Raw genomic sequence first — 26,168 nt, forward strand, 5'->3', positions numbered from 1 at the left:
AATCTGTGGGATGCAGCTAAAGTGGTAATAAGGGGAAATTTTATATCTTTAGAAGCTTATTTGAACAAAATAGAGAAAGAGAAGATTAATGAATTGGGCCTGCAACATAAAAAGCTAGAAAAAGACCAAATTAAAAACCCCCAACCAAAAATCAAACTTGAAACACAAAAATTAAAAGGAGAAATCAATTATATTGAAAATAAAAAAACTATTGAATTAATAAATAAAACCAAGAGTTGGTTTTATGAAAAAGCCAATAAAATAGATAACCCTTTGGTAAATCTGATCAGAAAAAGGAAAAAGGAAAATCAAATTGTTAGTCTTACAAATGAAAAGGGGGATCTTTCCACCAATGAAGAGGAAATTAGAGAAATAATAAGGAATTACTTTGCCCAACTTTATGCCAATAAATTTTGTAACTGCCAGGAGGGCACGTTAAAAAAAGGCCTCAGAGGAGGTGAGCCGGGTAGAGTTGACACTGCAAAGGTCAGTAGTCAAAGGGACTCTGTTGGGCCTAGGAGAGCCTAGTAATTGTAACTGCCAGGTGGGCACGTTACAAAATTTGATAACTTAAGTGAAATGGATGACTTCCTCCAAAAATAAAGGCTTCCTAGATTAACAGAGGAGGAGATAAATTGCTTAAATAGTCCCATTTCAGAAAAAGAAATAGAACAACTCCCCAGGAAAAAATCCCCAGGACCAGATGGATTTACATGTGAATTCTACCAAACATTTAAAGAACAATTAGTCCCAATGTTATATAAACTATTTGAAAAAATAGGGGATGAAGGAGTCCTACCAAACTCCTTTTATGACACAGACATGGTACTGATACCTAAACCAGGTAGATTGAAAACTGAGAAAGAAAACTATAGACCAATTTCCTTAATGAATATTGATGCTAAAATCTTAAATAAGATATTAGCAAAAAGAATTCAGAAAATCATCCCCAGGATAATACATTATGATCAAGTAGGATTTATACCAGGAATGCAGGGCTGGTTTAATATTAGGAAAACTATTAGTATAATTGACCATATTAATAATCAAATTAATAAAAACCATTTGATCATCTCAATAGATGCAGAAAAAGCATTTGACAAAATCCAACATTCATTCCTACTGAAAACGCTTGAGAGTATAGGAATAAATGGACTATTCCTTAAAATAATAAGGAGCATATATTTAAAACCTTCAGTAAACATCATGTGTAATCAGGAGCATATATTTATGACCGTCAGTAAGCATAATATGCAATGGAGATAAACTGGAACCTTTCCCAGTAAGATCAGGAGTGAAACAAGGTTGCCCACCATCATCATTACTATTCAATATAGTACTAGAAACGCTAGCCTCGGCAATAAGAGCCGAGAAAGAGATTCAAGGAATTAGAGTAGGAAATGAGGAAATCAAACTATCACTCTTTGCAGATGACATGATGGTATACTTAGAGAACCCCAAAGACTCTGCTAAAAAGCTATTAGAAATAATTCAGAATTTTAGCAAAGTTGCAGGAGACAAAATAAATCCACATAAATCCTCAGCATTTTTATATATCACCAACAAAATGCAACAGCAAGAGATACAAAGAGAAATTCCATTCCAAACAAATGTTGAGAGTATAAAATATTTGGGAATCCATCTACCAAAGAAAAGTCAGAAATTATATGAGCAAAATTACAAAACACTTGCCACAAAAATAGTCAGATTTAAATAATTGGAAAAATATTAAGTGCTCTTGGATAGGCCAAGTGAATATAATAAAGATGACAATACTCTCCAAACTAATCTATTTATTTAGTGCTATACCAATCAGACTCCCAAGAAACTATTTTAATGACCTAGAAAAAATAACAAAAAAATTCATATGGAATAATAAAAGGTTGAGAATTGCAAGGGAACTAATGAAAAAAAAAGTCAGATGAAGGTGGTCTAGGTGTACCTGATCTAAAGCTATATTACATAGCAGCAGTCACCAAAACCATTTGGTATTGGCTAAGAAATAGAATAGTCAGTCAGCGGAACAGATTAGGTACAAAGTACAAAAAAGGGTACATCTGTAGCAATCTAGTCTTTGACAAACCCAAAGATACCAACATTAGGGATAAAAATTCATTATTTGAAAAAAAACTGTTGGGAAAACTGGAAATTAGTATGGCAGAAATTAGATATGGATCCACACTTAACACCATATACCAAGATAAGATCAAAATGGGTCCATGATTTAGGCATAAAGAATGAGATCATAAATAGATTAGAGGAACAGAGAATAGTCTACCTCTCAGACCTGTGGAGGAGGAAGGAATTTATGACCAGAGGAGAACTAGATCATTATTGATCACAAAATTGAAGATTTTGATTACATCAAACTAAAAAGTTTCTGTACAAACAATACTAATGCAAACAAGATTAGAAGGGAAGTAACAAATTGGGAAAATATTTTTGCAGTTAAAGGTTCTGATAAAGGTCTCATTTCCAAAATATATAGAGAACTGACCCTAATTTATAAGAAATCAAGCCATTCTCCAATTGATAAATGGTTAAAGGATATGAACAGACAATTCTCAGATGATGAAATTGAAATTATATCCACTCATATGAAAGAGTGTTCCAAATCACTACTGATCAGAGAAAGGCAAATTAAGACAACTCTGAGATACCACTACATACCTGTCAGATTGGCTAAGATGACAGGAACAAATAATGATGAATGTTGGAGGGGATGTGGGAAAACTGGGACACTAATACATTGCTGGTGGAGTTGTGAAAGAATCCAGCCATTCTGGAGAGCAATTTCGAACTATGCCCAAAAAGTTATCAAACTGTGCATACCCTTTGACCCAGCATTGCTGCTATTGGGCTTATATCCCAAAGAAATACTAAAGAGGGGAAAGGGACCTGTATGTGCCAAAATGTTTGTGGCAGCTCTTTTCGTAGTGGCTAGAAACTGGAAGATGAATGGATGTCCATCAATTGGAGAATGGTTGGGTAAATTATGGTATATGAAGGTTATGGAATATTATTGCTCTGTAAGAAATGACCAGCAGGAGGAATACAGAGAGGCTTGGAGAGACTTACATGAACTGATGCTGAGTGAAATGAATAGAACTAGAAGATCGCTGTACACTTCAATGATGTATGAAGAGGTATTCTGATGGAAGTGGATATCTTCAACATAAAGAAGATCTAACTCACTTCCAGTTGATCAATGATAGACAGAAACAACTACACCCAGAGAAGGAACACTGGGAAGTGAATGTAAACTGTTAGCACTACTATCTATCTACCCAGTTACTTATACCTTCGGAATCTAATACTTAATGTGCAACAAGAAAATGGTATTTACACACATATATTGTATCTAGGTTATATTGTAATATATGTAAAATATTTGGGATTGCCTGTCATCAAGGGGAGGGAGTAGTGGGAGGGAGGGGATAATTTGGAAAAATGAATACAAGGGATAATGTTATTTAAAAAAAATTACTCATGCATATATACTGTCAAAAAAATTTATAATTAAAAAAATTTTTTAAAAAGTCCAAAACCAATCTATTGTCCATTATTTCACATATCAGAAAATCCAATGATTCCTGCAGATTTTGAAGTCCTGTGTCAACTTTTTTTTAAAGTCCAAAATCTTTATTGTCTCCTTCACAGTCTGTGCCTGTCATAGTCTGACCCAGTCTCCTCTAGCAGTCTGACAGTCTGCCAATTTCAACTAGTCTCCATTTGAATCTGACTTTGTCCCCAGTTCTTAAATACTCTATTACAATTACATCATTACAGTATACTGAGTATAAATCAGTCTAGAGTGATTATATTATTATATCAAACTAGAGTGATTATATCATATCATACTAGATATGTGTGAATTAGAGAACCATTATCTCATCATGTATACATATCTATATAGTTATCTTGCTACACAAGAAAAATTGGATTTAGAAAGAAGGAAAAAAAAATCTGAGAAGACAAACAAAAATGCAAGCAAACAATAACAGAGTGAAAATGCTATGTTGGGGTCCCATAGTCCTCTCTCTGGGTTTAGATGGCTCTCTTCATTACTGGACAGTTGGAACTGGTTTGAATCATCTCATTGTTGAAGAGAGCTACATCCATCAGAATTGATCATCACATAGTCTTGTTGTTCCCGTGTATAATGATCTCCTGGTTCAGCTCATTTCACTTAGCATCAGTTCAATGTAGCCCTGTCCTGGAACTAGTTCAAGAATTGTATGGTTGGTTACAGAGCAGTCTACCTGGGAAATATTGGGATGGGGGAGAGGAAGTATGGATTTCCATTTTGGTCTAAAATAGACTATTTTATTCTCCCTCATTTTCTATCCTGCAAATTGTATCAAAAGACCACATTTCCTATGCCTTGGAATCTATAAAGAAGAGTTTCTTCTTACTCAGATGTAACTGTATGACTGCTTCAGAGATCTCCTCCTATTATTTTTTCCTTTTGAAATATGGCAACCAGTTATTGGGCTTATATCCCAAAGAAATACTGAGGAGGGGAAAGGGACCTGTATGTGCCAAAATGTTTGTGGCAGCTCTTTTCGTAGTGGCCAGAAACTGGAAGATGAATGGATATCCATCAATTGGAGAATGGTTGGGTAAATTATGGTATATGAAGGTTATGGAATATTATTGCTCTGTAAGAAATGACCAGCAGGAGGAATACAGAGAGGGTTGGAGAGACTTACGTGAACTGATGCTGAGTGAAATGAATAGAACCAGAAGATCGCTGTACACTTCAATGTTGTATGAGGATGTATTCTGATGGAAGTGGATATCTTCAACATAAAGAAGATCCAACTCACTTCCAGTTGATCAATGATGGACAGAAACAACTACACCCAGAGAAAGAACACTGGGAAGTGAATGTAAACTGTTAGCACTACTGTCTATCTACCCAGGTTACTTATACCTTCGGAATCTAATACTTAATGTGCAACAAGAAAATGGTATTTACACACATATATTGTATCTAGGTTATATTGTAACACATGTAAAATATATGGGATTGCCTGTCATCAAGGGGAGGGAGTAAAGGGAGGGAGGGGATAATTTGGAAAAATGAATACAAGGGATAATGTTATTAAAAATTACTCATGCATATATAATGTCAAAAATATATAAATAAAAAATTTTAAAAATTAAAAAAAAAAATGAAACATGGCAGCCAACTCACTGACTCAAGAGCTAGCCTATGCCTTAAACCCATAAAGTTGCTTGGTAAGGCCAGGTAGTATAACTGTTTTATGGACTTTGTGTAAATAAAGTCCTTTATTATTGAAATTAGAGAGGCTTAATCTTTTTTCTTATGAAAGGGTTGTTGTTAACTAGATAATGTTTTGAATTTATAATGAGATCTAATTTTTTTTTGCTATTGGAAAATATTTGCTAAATGGTTCAGGTTATCAAGTAATAATCCCAAATTCTGTAAAATTCTGTGTGATTTCAATATCCTCTACCTATGGTAGTTTTAGGCTACTCCTTAAAGCCAACTATTTGGTCTATTGAAGTCCAAATCAGCAGCTAAAATTTATATAAGCTTTGTGGGAGAAACTTCCTCTTTATCCATTAAAAGCTGATAAATTGATGACTTAAGGAAAGACTATAGTGATGTTAACTAAACTGAGCACAGTAATTAGGTGATCAATCTTCAGAATTTCTCTGCTGCTTTTGCCCAGTCTTATTTGCTACTAAAAGGAAATCTCAGTAGCTTCCCTTTTAAAGAAAAATGATATTTAGGAATATTACAATGTTTATGATGGTTCTTTTTGAATCTTTTTGAAGGCTTTGTGCAGCCCAAGTCAGTATTAGGAACTTTCCCCAAAGAGTCTAGGGAAATAACTTATTCTAACCTTTCATCATGAATGTCAAGATACATTTTCAGTCTTCTTTTAGTATAGGAGATCTAAAAAAAACCTTTATGAATTGAATTAGATAAATTCATGTAAACATCTCATTTATGGCTATGTGACATCTTTGATTTTCTTTCTCAAGGTTTACTCACTCCCACTTCTTGTTTTTTTGTTTTGTTTTGTTTTAATTTTATTTTTTTACTTTGCAGATGGTATGGGAAGAGTCCTTGCTCAAGATGTATATGCAAAAGACAACCTACCCCCCTTCCCAGCATCAGTAAAAGATGGCTATGCTGTCCGAGGTAAGGGTTTCTTGATTAATATTGGTCACATATTACATATTTTGAAGGATTTGGCATAATTACAGGCACCCAACTGTTATTACATCTGCTTCTTTCCTATCCTTTAGAATAACTTTTTTCACAGAAAGATATACTTACATGTATAGTTCCTGACATTTAGGCCTAAAGTGAATTTTTATTGGAAGCCTCACCATTACACAAAACTTCCTGCTTAATAAATATTTAAGGAAGGGTCTTTGAATTTTGTGCCTTCAAATGTTAGTCTTGGTTTAGAGCCACTCCCTAGAGACTTAGGGATGTTTTCTTAATGGAACCCCTAAAGTCTCAAAACCAAGAAGAGAGAAATCAGTGGGAACAAAGGAGTGCTTAAAGTCATATTTCAACTGGGCAACCAACAATTGGAATGATCTGTCATCCTACTTGAATCACAAATAAAACATTTACTGAGAAGAGTGAAAGCTAAATATCTATCCATCCTTAGAACACGCCAACCTTCAGAGCTCTTTTAGTTACAGATGGTGCTGGTAACACAAGCAGTTGGAATTACCACAGACTATATAAATCCAGTAAATAAAAGCTTGGAAAGTCCAGTCTGATACCCTAGAAATGGAGATTGTGATGGAATTGCTTAAAGACTCTTGGGATCTTTTCATTAATTATAAATACAGTAGTGATGGGATTAGAAAAAGTGTTTAGAAACATTTCTCAGGACACAGAATATAGCTCCAGAATGTAATTTTCTTTTGTTCTTTGCTATATTTAAATATTTATTCATGTGTTACATCTCAGGTGCCTTTATGGTTGGAAACACATTGCTCAATATTCTTGGTCAGCATTACTAGACTTGTATTTTACAGAGCTCATTTTGTGTTAGTCTTCTGTTGCTATTCAACTTAATATATATAGGAAATCATACTACAGGAAAATGATTCTTATTTGGCTCATTTCCTTCAGCTGGCTGAACTGTAGAACATTGAGGTAGAAAAAGGCAGAACAGAAACTCCAGATATAAAACTTGCCTTGATTCAGCTGGTACATTTTTAGCTTCCAAATTTCTCTCTGCTCTGATATGAATATTGTCCAGAAAAGAAATTATTTTCTTCTTTTAACAGCCTCACCAGCTCTTACTGCCCTTATTTCCTGCCTAAAGAGCTAGAATTCTGTTTGAGGCATTGTCATTTGTGATCTTACAGAATTCTTGTAAAATGACAAAGGATTCTGACTTTAAGAGAAGGACAAAAACTAAAGCAGATGAAACTCCAAAGTGATTGAATATTCAATTTTTATCTCTCGGGTAATATAAATGAGAGAAAAGTGGAGGGGAGAATTAATTAAGGAAAAATTATTCTGAAAGACAATGTTCTGTTTTTATATGAGGTACCAATAGTGTGGTAAAGTGAAACTATACTACTCAGAGCTTTTCCTATTACCAAAGGTAATAACTAGCCTACATGAACCCTTTCTTGAATTATATGAACTAATGCATAGTGAAGTGACCAGAACCAGGAGAATGCTATACTTGGTAATATTGGTATTGTTTGTTGAAGAATTGTGAACAATGTAGCTATTTTGAGCATTACAATGATGCAAGATAATCCCAAATAATTAATGATCTGCCTCCAAAGAAAGAACTAATATTGATTGGATTCAGAATGAAGAATGCTATTTTCACTTTTTTCTTTCATTTTATTTCTTTTGAGTTTTATTATAAAATGTCTAATATGGAAATGTGTTCAATAGCTACACATGCATAACCTTTAATCTTATTGCTTACCAACTCAAGGAGCAGTGAGGGCAGGGAGAATTTGAAACTCAAAGTTCTAAAATAAAATTTCTTGCTATTGTGAGATGCTTCCAAAAAAGTTGCATGTGAATTACCATGCAGTGATAACTTTAAAAAAACTATTTTACAAAGAAAAGTATTAAATAAAGCATTATAATATGTAAAGTTCAAGAGGATATCAAGCTGTGCAATTATCTGTTATTTATTATTTACTATTTGTGGTAAGTTGACAGTGCTTTGAGCTATATAAAAAGTAATTATTGAAATTTGAATTAGTAGGTTCTTAGGTATTGTCTGCTAAGTCAATATATAAAGACATTATGACTGAAACAGACAAAATGTCAGAAATGAGAGCTTCAAGCTCAAAGCATAACATATTCTTTTTTTCCTTTCTTTTTTTAATGTTCTTTTTGAGTTTTTCTTTTTTTATTAAAGCTTTTTGTTTTCAAAACATGTGCATGATAATTTTTCATTATTAACTCTTGCAAAAAACCTTGTGTTTTCCCTCCCCTTCCTTTATCCTCTCCTCTACATGGCAAGTAATCCAATATATCTAACATATTCTTAAAGTAAACTTTGATCCATCAGCATGATGAGTTTTTTTAAAACTCCCTTAGTTCATTATCTCTTAATAATAACAAATTTTATATTATTATATTTTAAACGTTGGGGCCTTATACTAATTTTCTCTTCTTTGTAATTAAATTCATTCGTCACTTTCTGCATCACATCATGTCCATCAGTGTCTCAATGAAACACATCCTAGGCAGTTGTTGATTCTACCAGTGTCTACTTTCACCTTCTTAATCTTGTAGATCAGAGATGTCAAGCTTGCCACTTGCAAATAATTGAGAAATGTTTAACTAAAAGAATATAACTACAACCCAACATAGATGTTATCTTGTGATTTTTCTAAGTGAGGATACAGCCTACAGGAACCCATTTCTATTTCTACTTACCACTACTGTAATAGACAAGTTATTATTCCCAATGTACAGCATTACATCTCCCATCTTCATGATTTTGCATAGACTGTACCTTGTGTTTGGAATGCACTTGCTCCTCTCCTTCACCTCCTAGAATCCCTACCATGCTGTAGAGTGCAGCTCAAGTGCTACCTCCAACTGAAAGCCTTTCCTGAACCTTCCCTCCCCTGAGTTATTCTCTGCCATCAGAAATTAATTTTTATGGATTTTGTATTTTATATTATCTGAATATGGATTGTTTCCTCCCAATAGAATTATACATTTCTTGAGAGAAGGGACTGTTCTGTTTATATTTTTATGTTCCCAGAGAGTAATACAGTACTTGGCAAACAGAAGCTAACTAAGGTTTATTGAAGATATGTTTGAATGAATGAACATTGAAATATTTTAAGAATCTTAAAGAGAGCTTATTGTGTCACCAGAAAATAATGGAGAAAAATAATGGGGGTTCTAGCCACAGTGCCATCTAGCATTTTTCAAAATTTTCTTTCAATTCCTGTAAGATATAGAAAATCATATCACTTTGAATGTAGGTTTAAGGCTTCAGTGTTTTTGTAGAAATCAAAAATCACTAAAGAACTATGTCAAGAAGCAGGGTTCTTGAAGTAAAGATAAAGATAAAGAAGGCAACTTCTGAGTCCAGCATTAAACATTTGTGAATTGCTTACATAATGTGTTTGTTGTAAAATTTGATTTTGATTGCTTTTTATTGCTTCCTGCAAATTAAATTCAGTTGTTACAAAGCAGGAAAAAACTCATTAGTAGATATGTGAAAATTAGCTATGTGCTTTAGAAGAAAAGCAAAATGAAAAAATAAGCCACTACTGTTAAGTTTTGCAAAAATTGACTCCATAAAGGCTTCATTCCTTGCTTTCAAGAATAAATAAAATGGTAAAAATAGTCTTTAAAAAATTCATTGTGTTTTATGATAGTGAGTTTTATGACAGTGCTGGCTACTTGAAATAGTTTTCTGAATTAAAAAAAAAAAACAGCAGTATAATACAGTATAAAGAGTAATGGAGTAGGAATGAGGAGGTCTTGGTTTTAGAGACTCTGCCACTAATCAATGATTTTAGATATAAACCTCCAAAGTAATCTTACGTGAAAGGAGTACCCACACCCAATAAAGTTCAAGAACCTTCACATATTAAAATTTAGATAATATATTTTTTAACTTCCCAGAGTACCTCATTTAACTTTCATTTAATAATTCAATGAAAGCAGAGAAAATTGGAGCACACAAAGGTTTAATGTCTCAAGGTTGGACAGTTATTTAACAACAGTTAATATTTTGGTGAGGCATTTGGGGTTAAATGACTTGCCCAAAGTCACACAGCTAAGAAACATTAAGAATTTGAGGCTGGATTTGAACTCCAGTTCTCCTAACTTGAGGACTGGGGGTTCTAGCCACTGTGCCATCTAGCATTTTTCAAAAAGATCTTTTATATCTCTATATAATCAGTGTGTATGTGTGTGATCCCTGATACATAGTGACAGTATATTGGGAAAATGTTTTGGAATTGGAGGACATCAATCCAAATCCTTCCTCTATTTCCACTGCCTGTATGAACTTGGGCAAATCACTTTCTTGTTTCAGTTTCCTCACCTGTAAAAAGGGGTTGGAGATAAGATTATATCATCTCTAAAATTCTTTCTTACTCTAAAGCCTAAGATGCTATTATTGACCTCCTTTATGCCATACACTACTAACATTTTATTCAATGGCTTTTTGGGAGACATATCAATTGAAAGCAAAAGAATGGAAATTACAGAAAGAAAGGGAGAGTTAATTCACCAACATATCACCAAAAATACCATCGAAAAAAGCCTATTCAGGTGATGTTTCAAGTGGCATATTGTGAACAACCAATCCAAAAATTGTACAAATTGTTGTCTGGTTAGCAGACTCCTGAATAATCTTAAACTCAAAGTCTTTTTAGAATGACTTCAAGCCTTTTTAGAAGGATTTAGAAGGAATGTTTGAATAGCACCTTGGATTGTTTTCCCATTATTTGAATTTCATTAATTGCTATAGGCCTAACACTCATTGTTCCTGGTTCTGTTCCATTTCATAGCTGCTGATGGCCCAGGAGACCGTTTCATCATTGGGGAATCCCAAGCTGGTGAACAGGTGAGACTCGTGTGCAGGATTTGATGTGATTCAATTTAAACTAAATTTAATATTTATTTAGTATCTGCTATATTCAAAATATAATATTAGATACTATAAGAAAAATACAAAATAAATGTCACAAAATCTTTACATTCAAGGAATTTATAATTTATTAATGGAGATAAGACATGTAAGATGCCTAAAAAAAATTATACAAGTCTTAAGTGTTTTACTAGAGAAGTCTGTAGTATTGTAAATCAATTAGTACACTTCTGACTATATAAATGAAGGAAGACTTCATAGAGAAAATGATGTTTGATCTAGACTTCAAATGATAGAAGTTTTATAGGCAGAGGTAGAAAGGAAGGACATTTTAGTGGGAGGAGGGATAACATTAATAGGAAAACACATGGCTTATTTGGGAGATAGCAAATAGCCCAATTTGGCTGGAACATAGGAGGACATAAAAAAGGAATAAAGGAAAATCTGACTGGGACCAGAGCGTGAAAGACCTATTCAGGCTATTGGAGTCTAAAATTTATTCTCCAGAAAGTGGGGAGCAATTTTTGATCAGAGGAGTGACAAGATCACAATTGGGCTTTAGGGAAATTATTCTGGCAGCAGTATGCAAGCTAGTTTGAAGAAAGAAAATACTCAAGGAAAAAAGTACAATTAGGACACTGTTAAAGGTTAATTCTAGAAAAAGTTGGGATTGCTTGAACTAGTACATTGACAGTAGAAGATGAGTTTAAAGGGGTGATGAATGAAAGACATTGGGGAAAAAGAGTGAAGTATAATAATGAACCTAGAAAGCAGAAGGTACAAGGAAAAGCAAAAGGTATAATAGATAAATCCCCCCCCTAAAAAAAAATTACAGATCTAAGAATTGAAAGGGACAGCACAGGCCATATATCCTAGACTAAACCTGACCAAAAATCTTTTTATAACATTGTTAACAAATAGTCATTCAGTCTCTACTTGAAATGGCAAATACCTATGACAGTGATATTTATGAGGTCATTTTTTTTCTTTGAATTAGGATCTTTAAGTCACTGTTCTTTTTACCTATAGGAATCTTTGTCCCTCCAAAGTTATTTGGATTATTTGTTACAGCTCTGGAATTTATATATAAATATCTGAGACCATAGATTTTATTCCTTGTTCTCTTCTTCGTTGTTGTCTTCCTTATTTTACTGGTCCTTTCTAACACTAGTTTTCTTTCTTATTTTGTACCTGTAACACTATAAACTAGTAGGTTTGGGAGATATGCGTAAAAAGTTTTTCCCTTCTGTTCCCCTCTTCCTTTTTTTCCCCCTTCTTTATTTTCCTTTCCTTACTTCCCTTTTCTCTCATCCTGCTCAAATCCCCATCTCTAACATCAACTTCTTAGTCAGCTGTTCACTCCCCAAATCTACATTTCTTTTCTTTCCTTTTTTTTTTATTTGAAATATATTGGCAAAAATAAAATTGATGAAGCCAAAATTAGAAGAAACTAGGGGAAAGTGGATTATGTCTCTCTGCATTTTATTTTATTTTTTATTATAGCTTTTTATTTACAAGATATATGCATTGACAGTTGCAAAACCTTTTGTTCCAATTTTCCCCCCTTTTCCACCTCCTCCCCCAGAAGGCAAGTAGACCAATACATGTTAAATATATTAAAGTATATGTTAAATACAATATATGTATGCCTGTCCATACAGTTATTTTGCTGCACAAAAAGAATCGGACTTTGAAATAGTGTACAATTAACCTGTGAAGGAAATCAAAAATGCAGGTGGACAAAAATAGAGGGATTGGGAATTCTATGTAGTGGTTCACACTCATTTCCCTGAGTTCTTTCGCTGGGGGTAGCTGATTCAATTCATTACTGTTCTATTTGTTTCATCTCATTGTTGAAGAGGGCCGTGTCCATCAGATTTGATCATCATATAGTCTTGTTGTTACCATGTATAATGATTTCCTGGTCCTGTTCATTTCACTCAACATTAGGTCATGTAAGTCTCTCCATGCTTTTCTGAAATCATCCTGCTGGTCATTTCTTACAGAACAGTAATATTCTATAACATTCATATACCACAATTTATTGAGCCATTCTCCAATTGAGGGGCATCCACTCAGTTTCCAGTTTCTGGCCACTACAAAGAGGGCTGCCACAAACATTTTTGCACATACAAGTCCCTTTCCCTTCTTTAAGATTTCTTTGGGATATAAGCCCAGTAGTAAAGGGTATGCACAGTTTGATAACTTTTTGAGCATAGTTCCAAATCGCTCTCCAGAATGTGGATATGTTCACAATTCCACCAACAATGTAGCAGTGTCCCAGTTTTCCCACATCCCTTCCAACATTCCATATTATCTTTCCCTGTCATTCTAGCCAATCTGACAGGTGTGTAGTGGTATCTCAGAGTTGTCTTAATTTGCATTTCTCTGATTAATAATGACTTGGAGCATCTTTTCATATGGCTAGAAATAGTTTTAATTTCTTCATCTGAGAATTATCTCTTTATATCCTTTGACCATTTATCAATTGGAGAATGGCTTGATTTCTTGTAAATTAAAGTCAATTCTCTATATATTTTGGAAATGAAGCCTTTATCAGAATTTTTGACTGTAAAAATGTTTTCCCAGTTTATTGCTTCCCTTCTAATCATGTCTCCATTAGTTTTGTTTGTACAAAAACTTTTCAATTTGATATAATCAAAATTTTCTCTTTTGTGATCAATAATGATCTCTAGTTCTTCTTTGGTCATAAATTCCTTCCTCCTTCAGGTCTGAGAGGTAAACTATCCTATGTTCTTCTAATTTATTTATAATCTCATTCTTTATGCCTAGATCATGAATCCATTTTGACCTTATCTTGATGTACAATGTTAAGTGTGAGTCAATGTCTAGTTTTTGCCATACTAATTTCCAATTTTCCCAGAAGTTTTTGTCAAACAGTGAATTCTTATCCCAAAGGCTGGGGTCTTTGGGTTTGTTAAACACTAGATTATTAAAGTTATTGACTATTTTGTCTTTTGAACCTAACCTATTCCACTGATCAATTAGTCTATTTCTTAGTCAATACCAAATGGTAACTACTGCTTTATAATATAATTTTAAATCTGGTACAGCTAGGCCACCTTCATTTGATTTTTTTTTCCATTGGTTCCCTTGAAATTCTTGATCTTTTGTTTTTCCATATGAACTTTGTTGTTATTTTTTCTAGATCATTAAAATAGTTTTTTGGGAGTCTGATTGGTATAGCGCTAAATAGTTTAGTTTAGGTAGTATTGTCATCATAATTATATTTGCTCGCCCTATCCAAGAGCATTTAATTTAATTTAATATTTTTCCAATTGGTTAGATCTGACTTTATTTGTGTGGAAAATGTTTTGTAGTTTTGCTCATATAGTTCCTGATTTTCCCTTGGCAGATAGATTCCCAAATATTTTATACTATTGGTAGTTACTTTAAATGAATTTCTCTTTGTAACTCTAATTGTTGGATTTTGTTAGTGATATATAAGAATGCTGATGACTTAGGTGGGTTTATTTTGTATCTGCAACTTTGCTAAAGATGTGGATTATTTCTAATAGCTTTTTAGTAGAATCTCTGGGATTCTCTATACCATCATATCATCAGCAAAGAGTGATAATTTGGTTTCCTCATTACCTATTCTAATTCCTTTAATCTCTTTCTCAACTCTTATTGCCAAAGGTAGCATTTCTAATACAAGATTGAATAGTAATGGTGATAGTGGGCAACCTTGTTTCACTCCTGATCTTATTGGGAATGGTTCCAGTTTATCCCCAGTACATATGATGCTTTCTGATGGTTTTAAATAGATGCTACTGATTATTTTAAGGAAAAGTTCATTTATTCCTATACTCTCAAGTGTTTTTAATAGGAATGGATGTTGAATTTTATCAGATGCTTTTTCTTTATTTATTGAGATGATCTTATGGTTTTTGTTAATTTGGTTATTGGTATGGCCAATTATACTAATAGCTTTCCTAATATTGAACCAGCTCTGCATACATTTCTTTTCTGAACTCCTTACCTTCAATCACTAGTAAGAGCATTTCAGTTCTAATGCCTTCATTTATAAAATAATCAGAATAATTGCTAACATTTTTATGGTGTTTACTACCTGCCAGATGCTATACTAGGTGCTTTACAAATATTATCTCAATTGATCCTCACATACCTTGGGAGATGTGTTATAATTCTCATTAAGATCCCTCATAACAGAGATTAAGTGACTTATTTATAATCACCATCTATAAATCTCAGAGGCCATATTCAAACCCATGTTTCTCCTAATTTTATTTTTAGTAATCTTCCCATTAAGATAGTCTTTTAAGACCATAGTCTTTTTCTGGTTCTTCAAAATTTCATTTTATGAAAAATCTTTATCCTTTTTTGTTCTTCTTGTTGGTAACTCTCTTGGCTAGCATTTGTAACTATCTCTTTGCCACTCCTCCTAATTGCATTAACCAACATCTAAGTGAGGTTTAATTTACTTGCCACATATTTCCCATTATTTCTCTTGACAGAATCATATACTCTGCTCAAATGAGTTTAATTGGCAGTTGGCATAGTTGGCATACACCCAAATATAGCCAAAAGCAAATTGAAGCTGATTCACAAGAAGAAATTAAATAATCTAATTAAATTCAGCCTCTTTCCTGGGAAACTCCAAATATTTTTTCCCTGTTCTTCCAACATCATTTGGTTTTCTGATGGATTTCAAAATTTTGAGCTTGGATGACTAGAAGAATGGTGATGATTTTAATAGAGATAGAAAGGCAGGAATAGCCTATATGAGGGAAAGATGTTCTTTTTCCAGAGCTCTTTCATATTTTGGTAATTTGGTATAAATCTGTAAATTACACATTTTTGGCATGGAAAGTATGTGAATTTCTTTTGCTTTACAATGCACATTTCTTATAAGGATGGTTTTTGTCTTTGCAGAGGTTTAGCAACAGGGAGTGGTGGGAGAAGATGGGGACTTGCAACAAGATTGCTGCCCCCCCCAAAAAAAAAAGAAAGAAAGAACGTTATTGAAGCATTTTTTTTCAAAATTTAGAAGGGAACAAATAGGACATCTATAAAAGCTACATGTTGAATTTATTATATTCTTAAAAAAAAAACTCTTACTAGATATTTGAATTTTTAGATGTAACTTTCTGTCCTATTCTACTTTGTATATGAGTATGTACACTATGGAGTAAGTTCATTAAATTCAAAATAAGCAAACAAACAAAAAACCTTTTTAAGCAGCCGCCTAGAAAAAATGTTAAAATCCAATGTTTCTACTTGGCCTATATCCCAGAGAGTTCTTAAAAGAAGAAAAGGGACCCATGTGTGCAAAAATGTTTGTGGCAGCCCTTTTTGTAATGGCAAGAAAATGGAAACTTAGTGGATGCCCATCAGCTGGAGAATGGCTGAATAAGTTTGGCATATGAATGTTATAGAATATTATTGTTCTATAAGAAATGATCAGGAGGATGATTTTAGAGAGCCCTGGAGAGACTTGCATAAACTGATGTGAAGTGAAGTGAACAGAACCAAGAGATCATTATACATGGCAACAAGATTATACAATGATCACTGCTTTCTCAGGTTTTTTTTTCCTTCTTGATCCCATTTTTCTTATGCAGCAAGATAACTGTATAAATATGTATACATATAGTGGATTTAACATATATTTTAGCATTTTTAACATGCATTGGATTATCTGCCATCTAAAGGAGAGGGTAAGGAGAAGAAGGGGAAACTTTGGAACGCAAGGTTTTGCAAGGGTCAATGTTGAAAAATTACCTGTTAAGGACCATGCCTGGGTGAAAGGACAGATCAATTCTCTGAGAGCCTCTGCAGCTATGGATCGTGAAATTGGAGGAAGTTGCAGGGCAGCCTTTGCTGATTCAGGTGTTTCTTGTGGATTGGAAAATAAATTGGAGGAAAGAGGGAAGAAGAGAAAGGTCAGACAATGCAATAGCCTCTCAGTGGGGAGGTCAGAGAACAGTAATTGCCTCTTAGTCTCCTTATATCATCATCATCATCATGATCCTCTTACATGAAAAGATCCATTCTACAGGTCTGAGTTAGATCTCCAGCAGCTACTGGCAGATGGCTCCTGGATCACAACAATTATCCATGCATATGTTTTGTAAATAAAAAGTTTTAATTTAAAAAAAAAAATGCCAAAATATGTTACTGTGGGGTTTGAGTAAGGAAGAAAGTAATTCTTAGGTCATAGTCATAGTTGAATATTCTCAGCTCCTTTCAGACATTTGTTGCATTTCAGGGACTATTTTTGAATTCCATATATAAGTGGTATGAAAACCTTAGATGTTTAAAAAGTTCAAAAAATGCCATATGAGGATATATAAAAGAAACTACAATTTTTTAGTCGATAAACAACCAGAGGATACTTATCTCTCTGGAAGAGTGTGGTAAGCACTCCATTGGTTGCTATCTTTTGTTCCCTTCTAATTTTATTATTATGTATTTTGTTTGTTGGTAGTTTTTTGTAAATAGCCAGAGATCATTCTTTATTTGCTGATGTTTTGAAGAAAAATGTAATGACTAGTTTGCAGGTACAAATTCATAAATCTAATTCTCTTAGACTTTTTCTCCAGAGTGTATTGTGACCAAGAATTTTTTTTAAAGCCTGTTTTCTATCCTAGCAAAGAGGGAAAAGGTTTATTTAAGAACAGGTCTCTAACCTTTATGTGTACTGTTTGAAAAGAATTTTCCTATTAGGGTGCAGGTAACTTAGCCATTCCCAAAGTAATCTAAGAACAGTGATTTTCTTCACTGAGGATTTTATTCCATCCTCCACTAGTTATAATAAAAAACACTGCCTAGCATATGTATTGATTAAATCAAAAACAAACCCAAAGTCCTTCAGGACTTTATCCCTGGATACTTAGCTGTCACTACCATATAACTTTGCAATTTTTTTTTTCCCCAAATGAGAGAGCATCAAGAATGATCTAAAATTTTCCTTGTACTTACTAGCAATATCAAGTGTGTATGTAATGACAGGAAGGGGGAGAGTGAAAATTTTAGTATAATACAAAGTTATGGGAATGAGGAAGTCTAGAATCAAGACACAGTTGAGATGATTGACCACGGGGTGAATAAATGAAGATATGAAGGTTGATAAGCAAGATTCTGGAAAAGAACTATGGTAATCTGTACACCCCCATCTCATTATCTCGGGATTAGCAAGCAAAGACATTTCCTGGGCTTCTGAAACTGTCTCCTAGAAGACCATATCATCAAATCCTTAGTTGCCGGTATTGTGAAGAACAAGACTTTGTCACAGTCCTAGAATTAAGGACAGTCAATCTGGTTTGCTGGTACAGGCATTTTCTCTGGGCTGTGAAAAAGCTTGTTTTTGTTTTACTGTTTACATGCTAGCAATTTGCCATATAAGTTTATGTAAGTCATGTATCTTCTTGGTTAATTACCATAATGAAACTTCCAACTTTCAGTTACTCAAGGTATGGTTAGCTAGGCTCCTTATCATCATCTTCATTTTACTTAATTTCAATCCTGGGAAATACTTCTGCTAGAGAAATGAGAGTACAAAGAGAATTAGGAAATACAAATCAGACAAAAGGGATTCTTTGAGCAAATTCTATAAGAGCAATGTAGCTAAAATGCTAACTGCCCTTCTTTCCCACCTCCCACTTTTTTGGATTTCCTCTGCCAACATAGGCTTTTAAACAATCTAAGACATTTTTTCTGGTAGAGTGTAATGTGCTTTCTAGAACCCCAAAATTGGGGTGCCAAAATGTACTATCTAGACTATCTCTCTGGAGGATCTCGGGACCAGCCTAAGTCCTTGGTCTTAGTGGAGGAGTGAAGAAGGCAGAAGACTCACAAGGCTGGTCAAAGATGGCGTCCTTATTTCAAGTCTTCTCAGCCATTAAATACCTTAGTATTAATCATTACAGCACACTAAGCATGTGCCAACTAGAGAACAATTGTATCATCATATCACACTGAGCAAGTGCTAACTATAAGCACCCTGCTTCTTTACTATAAGTATCCCTTGTTTCAAGTAGAACACAGGTGGTCACATGCTCCTTGACTTCTCAGGAAAGGTAAGAGCTTTTAGGGGACATGGGGAGCCAAATCAGACATTGACAGCAGGTTACCTCTGGGCTGAAGTCTTATACCTCACCCAGAGCTCCCACACTATTTGCAGCTCTCTCACATGGTTCATTTTTTTAAAATGTATGAACTCAAGGGACTTCAGAGAATAAAGTTAGTGAGAGGATGATTTTTTTTATGGTGCCATAATGGGCAGCACCTGGCATAATCTATAAATCATTCAGCTTTTCTCAAGGACCCCATAATTATGTGACATTTTCATTAAATAAGTACAGTTGTTGGAAATTCAGTTCAAAACCTCCATTAAAGAAACATCAAGATTTAAAATGCATGCATTGTACTTGCATATTTAAATAATATCAATATATAAGGGCAGAGAATGTCAAACATTTCCAGAGGAGTGTACATTACAGCATTATTCACATGATTAAACAGATTCATGATATTATTGATTTGAACATTACAGTGATGTAGAACGCAACTCATCTGTGTCTTTCCATACTGTCCATGTGCTTACATATTTCTAGAGTGGAGTATTTCTAGTTGCTCATTAAACACTAATTAGACATATAAATATACTCTCTGCAATATTGGGTAATTATTACAAAGTGGACTAGATGACCTCTTGAGGATTTTATTAGCTAATTAATTAATCAACAAGTGTTTATTAAATACCAAGTATGCACCAGGCACTACATTAAGTGCTACAGATACAAAGACAAATGAAACATTCCCTGTTCAAAAAAAGCTTACATTTTGAGAAGATAATGAGGATATCTATAAGTATAAGCTGAATAAATGAATAAATACAGAGTAGTTAGATTAAAGGTAGTTTGAGAGGGAGACCATTTGAAGGGTTTGGGAAAGGCTTTATGTAAATGGTGTTGTCTGAGCTGAATCTTGAAGGTAAAGAGGAAGAAGTGCCAGTGCAAAGGAGGGTAAGAAGCAGAGGAAAGGCCAATTGAGAAAGCAGAAAGGAAGGAAAAGTTACATATAGTGGTGCTGGGCAGATAGATTGGAACAAGATTGTGAAAGACTTTTAAAAACTAAACATAGTAATTATATATCTTATTCTAGTGGCAGTAGAAAGCCATCGGGAATAACATGATCAGACTTGTGCTTAAGGAGGCCATAGTGCAGATGTGAACTACAGCAGAAAAAGATTGGTGAAGGGAGAGGAATTAAGGAATCAGTCATTTAGAAAAGAAAGAAGTTAAGGTTGATGCCAAAGTTATTTACTTGGGACATTGGAAGAATGGTCTTTGACAGAAAGAAAGAAATCTGGAAGAAGTGGGGTTTAGGAGAAAAGATGGTGATTTCTGTTTCATTGAGATTTCTCCAGGACATTGAAGTATCCAATAGATAACTGATGATGCAGGAGTAGAATTGAGAGAGACTGTGATTGGAGATAAAGATCTGGAAAATTATTAGCACAGAGATTATATTTAACCTATTTAACCTCATATTGTTGGTGGTTATATGCTTGTTCCTAGCCATCATAGAAGATTCAGGATTTATGAAGTATATATTTTATGTGTTATTGGTGGAGTTTTTTTTTTTTTATTTTGGCTTCAGTTTTGTTTTTCATTTAGCCCTATCTCAGGATTTTCTTTGATGTATGATTTATAATAGTTTTTTGTGAGGATAGTTCTAAGGTAGTACAAGAACTTGAATTACTGAAGAATGATACAATTATATGTTATATACTTGACTAAGACAGGACTGTGGACTGATATTCCAGATAGATTTTCCACAGGGTTTGAAATGAAGAAGCTTTTGTGGTTAGTCATAAAAGAAAATACAGTTAATCAGAGCACAGACTAAGAACGCAACCAGCATTAGAATATATCTAAGTGACTATATATATTCTGGTAGAGATTTGCACCAAAATATGATATGATATGGTTTCTGACCTCAGTTTATTAGTGTACTTTACTGACTATACCCTTAGTGTGATAGGTAGCATAGTATAGTTGATTAATATGTCCTTGGAGTTAGAAAGATCTGAATTGAAGTCCCACATCTGCCATACACTGGTTATTTGAGTTTCAGGAAGTTACTTTACTTTTCATGTCTATGGGAACTCTCTTAAGTTGCAGAGAAAATGGTTATTTGCATTGATAGTAGTAGCTTTTTTAATGGGAGCATCTTGTGAAATCACTCAGTTCTCAAACATCAAAGTCTGAATTCAAATTCAAGTCTTCTAATTCCCAAGTCTAAAAATTGTACCATGAAGTAAGTGTCTTCTTTCCATTTGTACATTTTCTTTTTCTAGCCTACTCAGACAGTTATGCCAGGACAAGTCATGCGGGTGACAACAGGTGCTCCGATCCCCTGTGGTGCTGATGCAGTAGTACAAGTAGAAGATACTGAACTCATCAGGGAATCCGATGATGTGTGTAATTCCCAGATCCTCTTTTTCATTGTTCTTTTGGATGGTTCTATAAGTCTAATCCTGTTTAAAAAACAAAACTCTACAAGTCTGATCAGGGTCTTTCATTATATTGGAATTTTGTTGTATTGAACCAAATTACCTTTAAAATAGGAAAAATCTTGTGTTAATTTCTTTTGTAATGGTATTTGTTCTAACAGAAGTTGTCCTATATTTGGCACCAGAAATTTCAGGTGCAAATAAGAAATAATTATGTATCCTAAGGGACCAGTAACTATCAAGTTAAAGTATGTAAAGTATGTTGCTTTTGCTGGGAATTATTTCATAATGTAACTGGCTTGTGACTACAGAAATGATGAATTTAAAACCTCAAGGGAAAAAAACTTCAGTAAAACACTGGATCCATTTTTATTAAATCAGTTAAGATGACTTTTTTTAGAATTAATTTTCTTTTGATTCAATGAAAATGCCTTTCAGTTTACTTTCAGCCTCTCCCCTAAAGCTTAACTCTGTGATCTCTTATGGACTGAACAAGTTTTCTTCTCCCTAAAGCCAGATAGAATGTTTGAGAGAGAATTATGAAGAGTACTGAGAGTGGAATGGCTTCAAGATTTCGAGGGCTTTATCTTACTTTTGTTGCAAAGTTTTTTGAAATATCTTCTATAAAAGGAACAAAGGAACTTATACTAAAAAAGAAATATATTTGCTCCTATGCTTAATCTGTTATACAGATTCAGTTGTACTGAGGCAGTCACTTTCCCTGGGCTAAGATTTTGAGTTTGAGTTTTTAATTACTTGCAAGCCTTACAAAATTCACCACTTGGGAAATAAATCATATTGTCTGCATATTGAAACTCTCCAAGCAGATTTATGGGCACCAAGAAAATTTGTAGAACAATGAGGTCCAGAACACATGTACATGCAAGTTTTTTTGTGGTTGGACAATACCTACGTCCATTGTCATCATATTTGCAATTTACAAATGTGGAATTGATTGTCACTTTTTATTCATACAAATTGACTAGATGGCAAATAAAAGTCTTTCACTTAAAGCATTGCCATGAAATCTTAGCTTATGGATAAATGATTCAAAATAATGAAAGGGGAATGTCTTCTTTATTTCCTACATATTCATGAGGACAATCATAATATTTTCATTGAATAACTGATCCCCACTCTGAAAATGAATTTCTTTGAATTGAATTGATCCATAAAAGGAGGAGATTGTGAAAGAGGAAAAACTATGCAGTTTACTCCTTGCCAATTAGCTTGTCAAGGTTTCAGGAACCTTCAGCAAAAATTCAAATGCTAATGTTTTTTCCTTTAGCAAATGGTTTTCCATTTCCATATATTTCTATCCTATCTGTCTGGTGATAAAAGCATCTGAGGGAAACAAGTGAGACCTTTTGAATGAATTTGGAAATTAATCTATTTTGTTGGATTGACCTGCATGTAGTCACATGACATTCTTGTTCCAGGGTACTGAAGAATTGGAGGTACGGATTCTAGTGCAAGCTCGTCCAGGTCAGGATATTAGGTAAATAGATAATATTCTTCATTGTATGAAAATGTATAACCAACTTATAAATGCACACATAAATTACTATGTATATATGCACATATGTGTACAAATAGTTATTGTCAAGAGAGTATAAATAACATTGTCATACAACTAATACAAATTACTACTAGTTTAAGCTATTCACTTCAAAAAAAGTTAATGTTTTTACAAAATTTACTGCAATATTTAAAGCTTCAATAAGTATCACACTTAATTTGATTTCTTCATTCTTCTTGTACCTATTATTTCTTTAGTGCAAATGCTAAAAGACAAAAGGCAATAGGAAGAAGAAAAGGAAAGGTTACCAATAAAACTCTAACTGAATAATTACAAATAGGTTGTTCCAGGTGATGGAGTTTGCTTTTATTAGTGATGATAATGGGCTGCTCTTTCAAAATACTACTGATCAAAACCAGAGTGCTTTTATCTACTTCTCTTCCAAACTACTCATTTTTTCCCTTCACTGATATCCTTCACTAATGCTGAAGAATACTTTGGAGAGGAGGGCATGTGTTTTAACAATTTCCTATAGGCAGGTTAAATTTGCACTGAATCTGTATATTCTGACATGACCATCCACTACTCTCTGCCCATCCCACTACCACTGTCCCCGAAAATAAAAGCGCATCCTCCAGAGGACTTCCCAGCGTGAATAGAGAGGATCAAATTGTCCCATGTGAGGCTCAGACTCAAGACTAACTTGGTTAATGTAGTTCTCTAATCAGCTGAATTATTCAGCCACATTAAACATCCCAAATACTTAAGATTACAGATTAGTTAACTTTCATACATTCACATATCCATTTGGTATATGGAGTATGTCTTTATTGGGACTCTAGTAGATAAAAATTTGAAAATTACATGTATGAGCAATGTCAGTGTTCAATATTAGAAAGTCAAATAAAGCAGATCTCAAAAAAAAAAAAAAAGTCACAAAAAAAGTTTAAGAATCCCTGCTCTGAAACAATATGTTTACAAAGTAAGCAGATTTTAACTCTCAAGATATAAATGGTAAATTTTATGGGCCTCATTTCCCATTCAGTTTTCCTATATTTAGTGACTCCATCAGTGGACGTATAAAGGGTACATCTTTTTCCAGGGGAGTTGAAAAGTTGCTTTTCTGAATCATAGTATTTGTGTTTATACTCTGACTTTCAGACCCATTGGCCATGACATCAAAAGAGGGGAATGTGTATTGGCAAAGGGAACCCACATGGGGCCATCAGAGATTGGTCTCCTGGCAACTGTTGGTGTCACTGAAGTTGAAGTTAACAAGTTTCCAGTAGTTGCAGTCATGTCAACAGGGAATGAGGTAAAAAAAAAAAAAAAAAAATTTACTTTCAAGTAAATGTATTTCTGATATCCATTCTGTTTAGAGTTGTAGATCTAGCCCAAAATGTTGTCAGTTAACACCCTTGTGTACATATATTGAAGATTTGTCTCAATTTCTTCCTCTATAATCTGATGGGTTTAGAGAAATTGATCCCTGAGGCCCTTTCCAGTTAATATCAATGATCCTTTGACAAGATGATCTTCTAACAGGAAAGTTGGAGAGTGATTTTGAGGTAGTTTGGGTTAAAGAAAATAAGACTATTCCCCATATAATTAGAAATTAGATGTTTGGAAACAGAAAATTCATTAGAATAAAGTATTAAAACCACTGGCTTCTGTGTAACCATTACATCTTTTAGAAGGAACATAAATTGTCACTTGGAAGCTATGTATATTTGATTTTATATTTTCAACACTTAGGCCACAACAGTAGTAAAGTGTGTTCACTCACCTTTCTATTGATATATTGGACCATGGGGGGCAGCTAGGTGGCGCAGTGGATAGAGCACCAACCTTGAATTCAGGAGGATTCGAGTTCAAATCTGGTCTCAGACACTTAACACTTCCTAGCTGTGTGACCCTGGGCAAGTCACTTAACCCCAGCCTCAGGGGGGGGGGAAAAAAAAAAAAGAAAGGAAAAAAAAAAGAGAGAGATATTGGACCATCCCTTGGCAGGGAATCATGCTGTCAGGCTAACCCTTCTTCTTGATCAAAAGGCCATGTGACTTAATTATTAAGAGTAGATTGACGCTTAGTCTTCCTCTCTTAAAGGCAGCATGCTCTTCTAATGTGTCAAAATGCTGCTTCAAGCCTAATTCAGGAAAATTGAGTAAAGTTTGCAATCATTCCTCTTTTGTATGGAATGTGCATTGTTTCAGTAAGGGATTTCTGGGGCTAAATGTCTAGTTTTTACTTCTGGAAACTTAAAATTTTATAGTAAAGTTACGAAAACTGCTTGGCATATAGTAAATGCTTCCTATGTATGCTTGTTGACTTACTAGCTAGACAAAATTTTTTTTAAAATTTTAATTATTAAAAATACTACACATTTGACATGTAAGAAGGATATTTTTAGGGAAAAAAAACTATGTGGTTTGAAAAACCTTTATTTTTTTCTTATTGCTATTTTTAATTTCAAAAATGCTGAATATGATTTATCATATGGCTTTTCCCCTGCAACAAAAAAAAATCTCTTCTTATGTGGCTAAAAAGAAAAAATTCACATTCCACATTTGTTTAGTTCCTAGTTGCTATGTTCATCTTTTTTCCAGTATTATCCATTGACTTCTAATCTTCTAGGTACAAGGAACAAGAATTATATCAGCCTTATCGACATAGTAAAGAAGAAGCTAGATGAGTTTCATATTCCATGGATCAAATAATTCAAATACAGTATTCAGCATCAGGAATTAGGTTTAATGCAACTTACAAGAACCTCATATCTAAGTGTCTTTGTAGATTGTTTTAAAATATTTTATACCTAGTTTAGCATGTTCCATGGAACAATGATGTTTTGCATAATGTGTCTAGGTATTCCATGAGAAATTATTGATACTAATGCTATTTTGCTCTATCAAACATTAAATATGCCATTTTGTGTGTCCAAATATTTATTGTACTTACCTACAATTGTACATATGCACTCATCTTTTGCGTGTCATTGATTTTTTTTATCCCACATATAGGATTTTACATTTATCATTATTAA

General features: G+C 33.8%; 1 protein-coding gene across 13 annotated transcripts in view; it reads left to right on the forward strand.

Moving 5' to 3' along the window:
• The window catches only part of GPHN (gephyrin), a 762,070-nt gene that overhangs the window by 636,733 nt on the left and 99,169 nt on the right, over positions 1 to 26,168 (forward strand). For all 13 annotated transcript variants that reach the window (XM_074290409.1, XM_074290412.1, XM_074290421.1 and 10 more), the window contains 5 exons: positions 6,086 to 6,178; positions 11,023 to 11,078; positions 21,451 to 21,570; positions 23,046 to 23,104; positions 24,287 to 24,440. In XM_074290409.1, coding sequence (XP_074146510.1) covers positions 6,086 to 6,178; positions 11,023 to 11,078; positions 21,451 to 21,570; positions 23,046 to 23,104; positions 24,287 to 24,440 — 482 coding nt within the window. The remainder of the gene's footprint in view (positions 1 to 6,085; positions 6,179 to 11,022; positions 11,079 to 21,450; positions 21,571 to 23,045; positions 23,105 to 24,286; positions 24,441 to 26,168) is intronic.

This window comes from Sminthopsis crassicaudata, chromosome 2 (assembly GCF_048593235.1).
Source record: "Sminthopsis crassicaudata isolate SCR6 chromosome 2, ASM4859323v1, whole genome shotgun sequence".
Taxonomy (NCBI): Eukaryota; Metazoa; Chordata; class Mammalia; order Dasyuromorphia; family Dasyuridae; genus Sminthopsis; species Sminthopsis crassicaudata.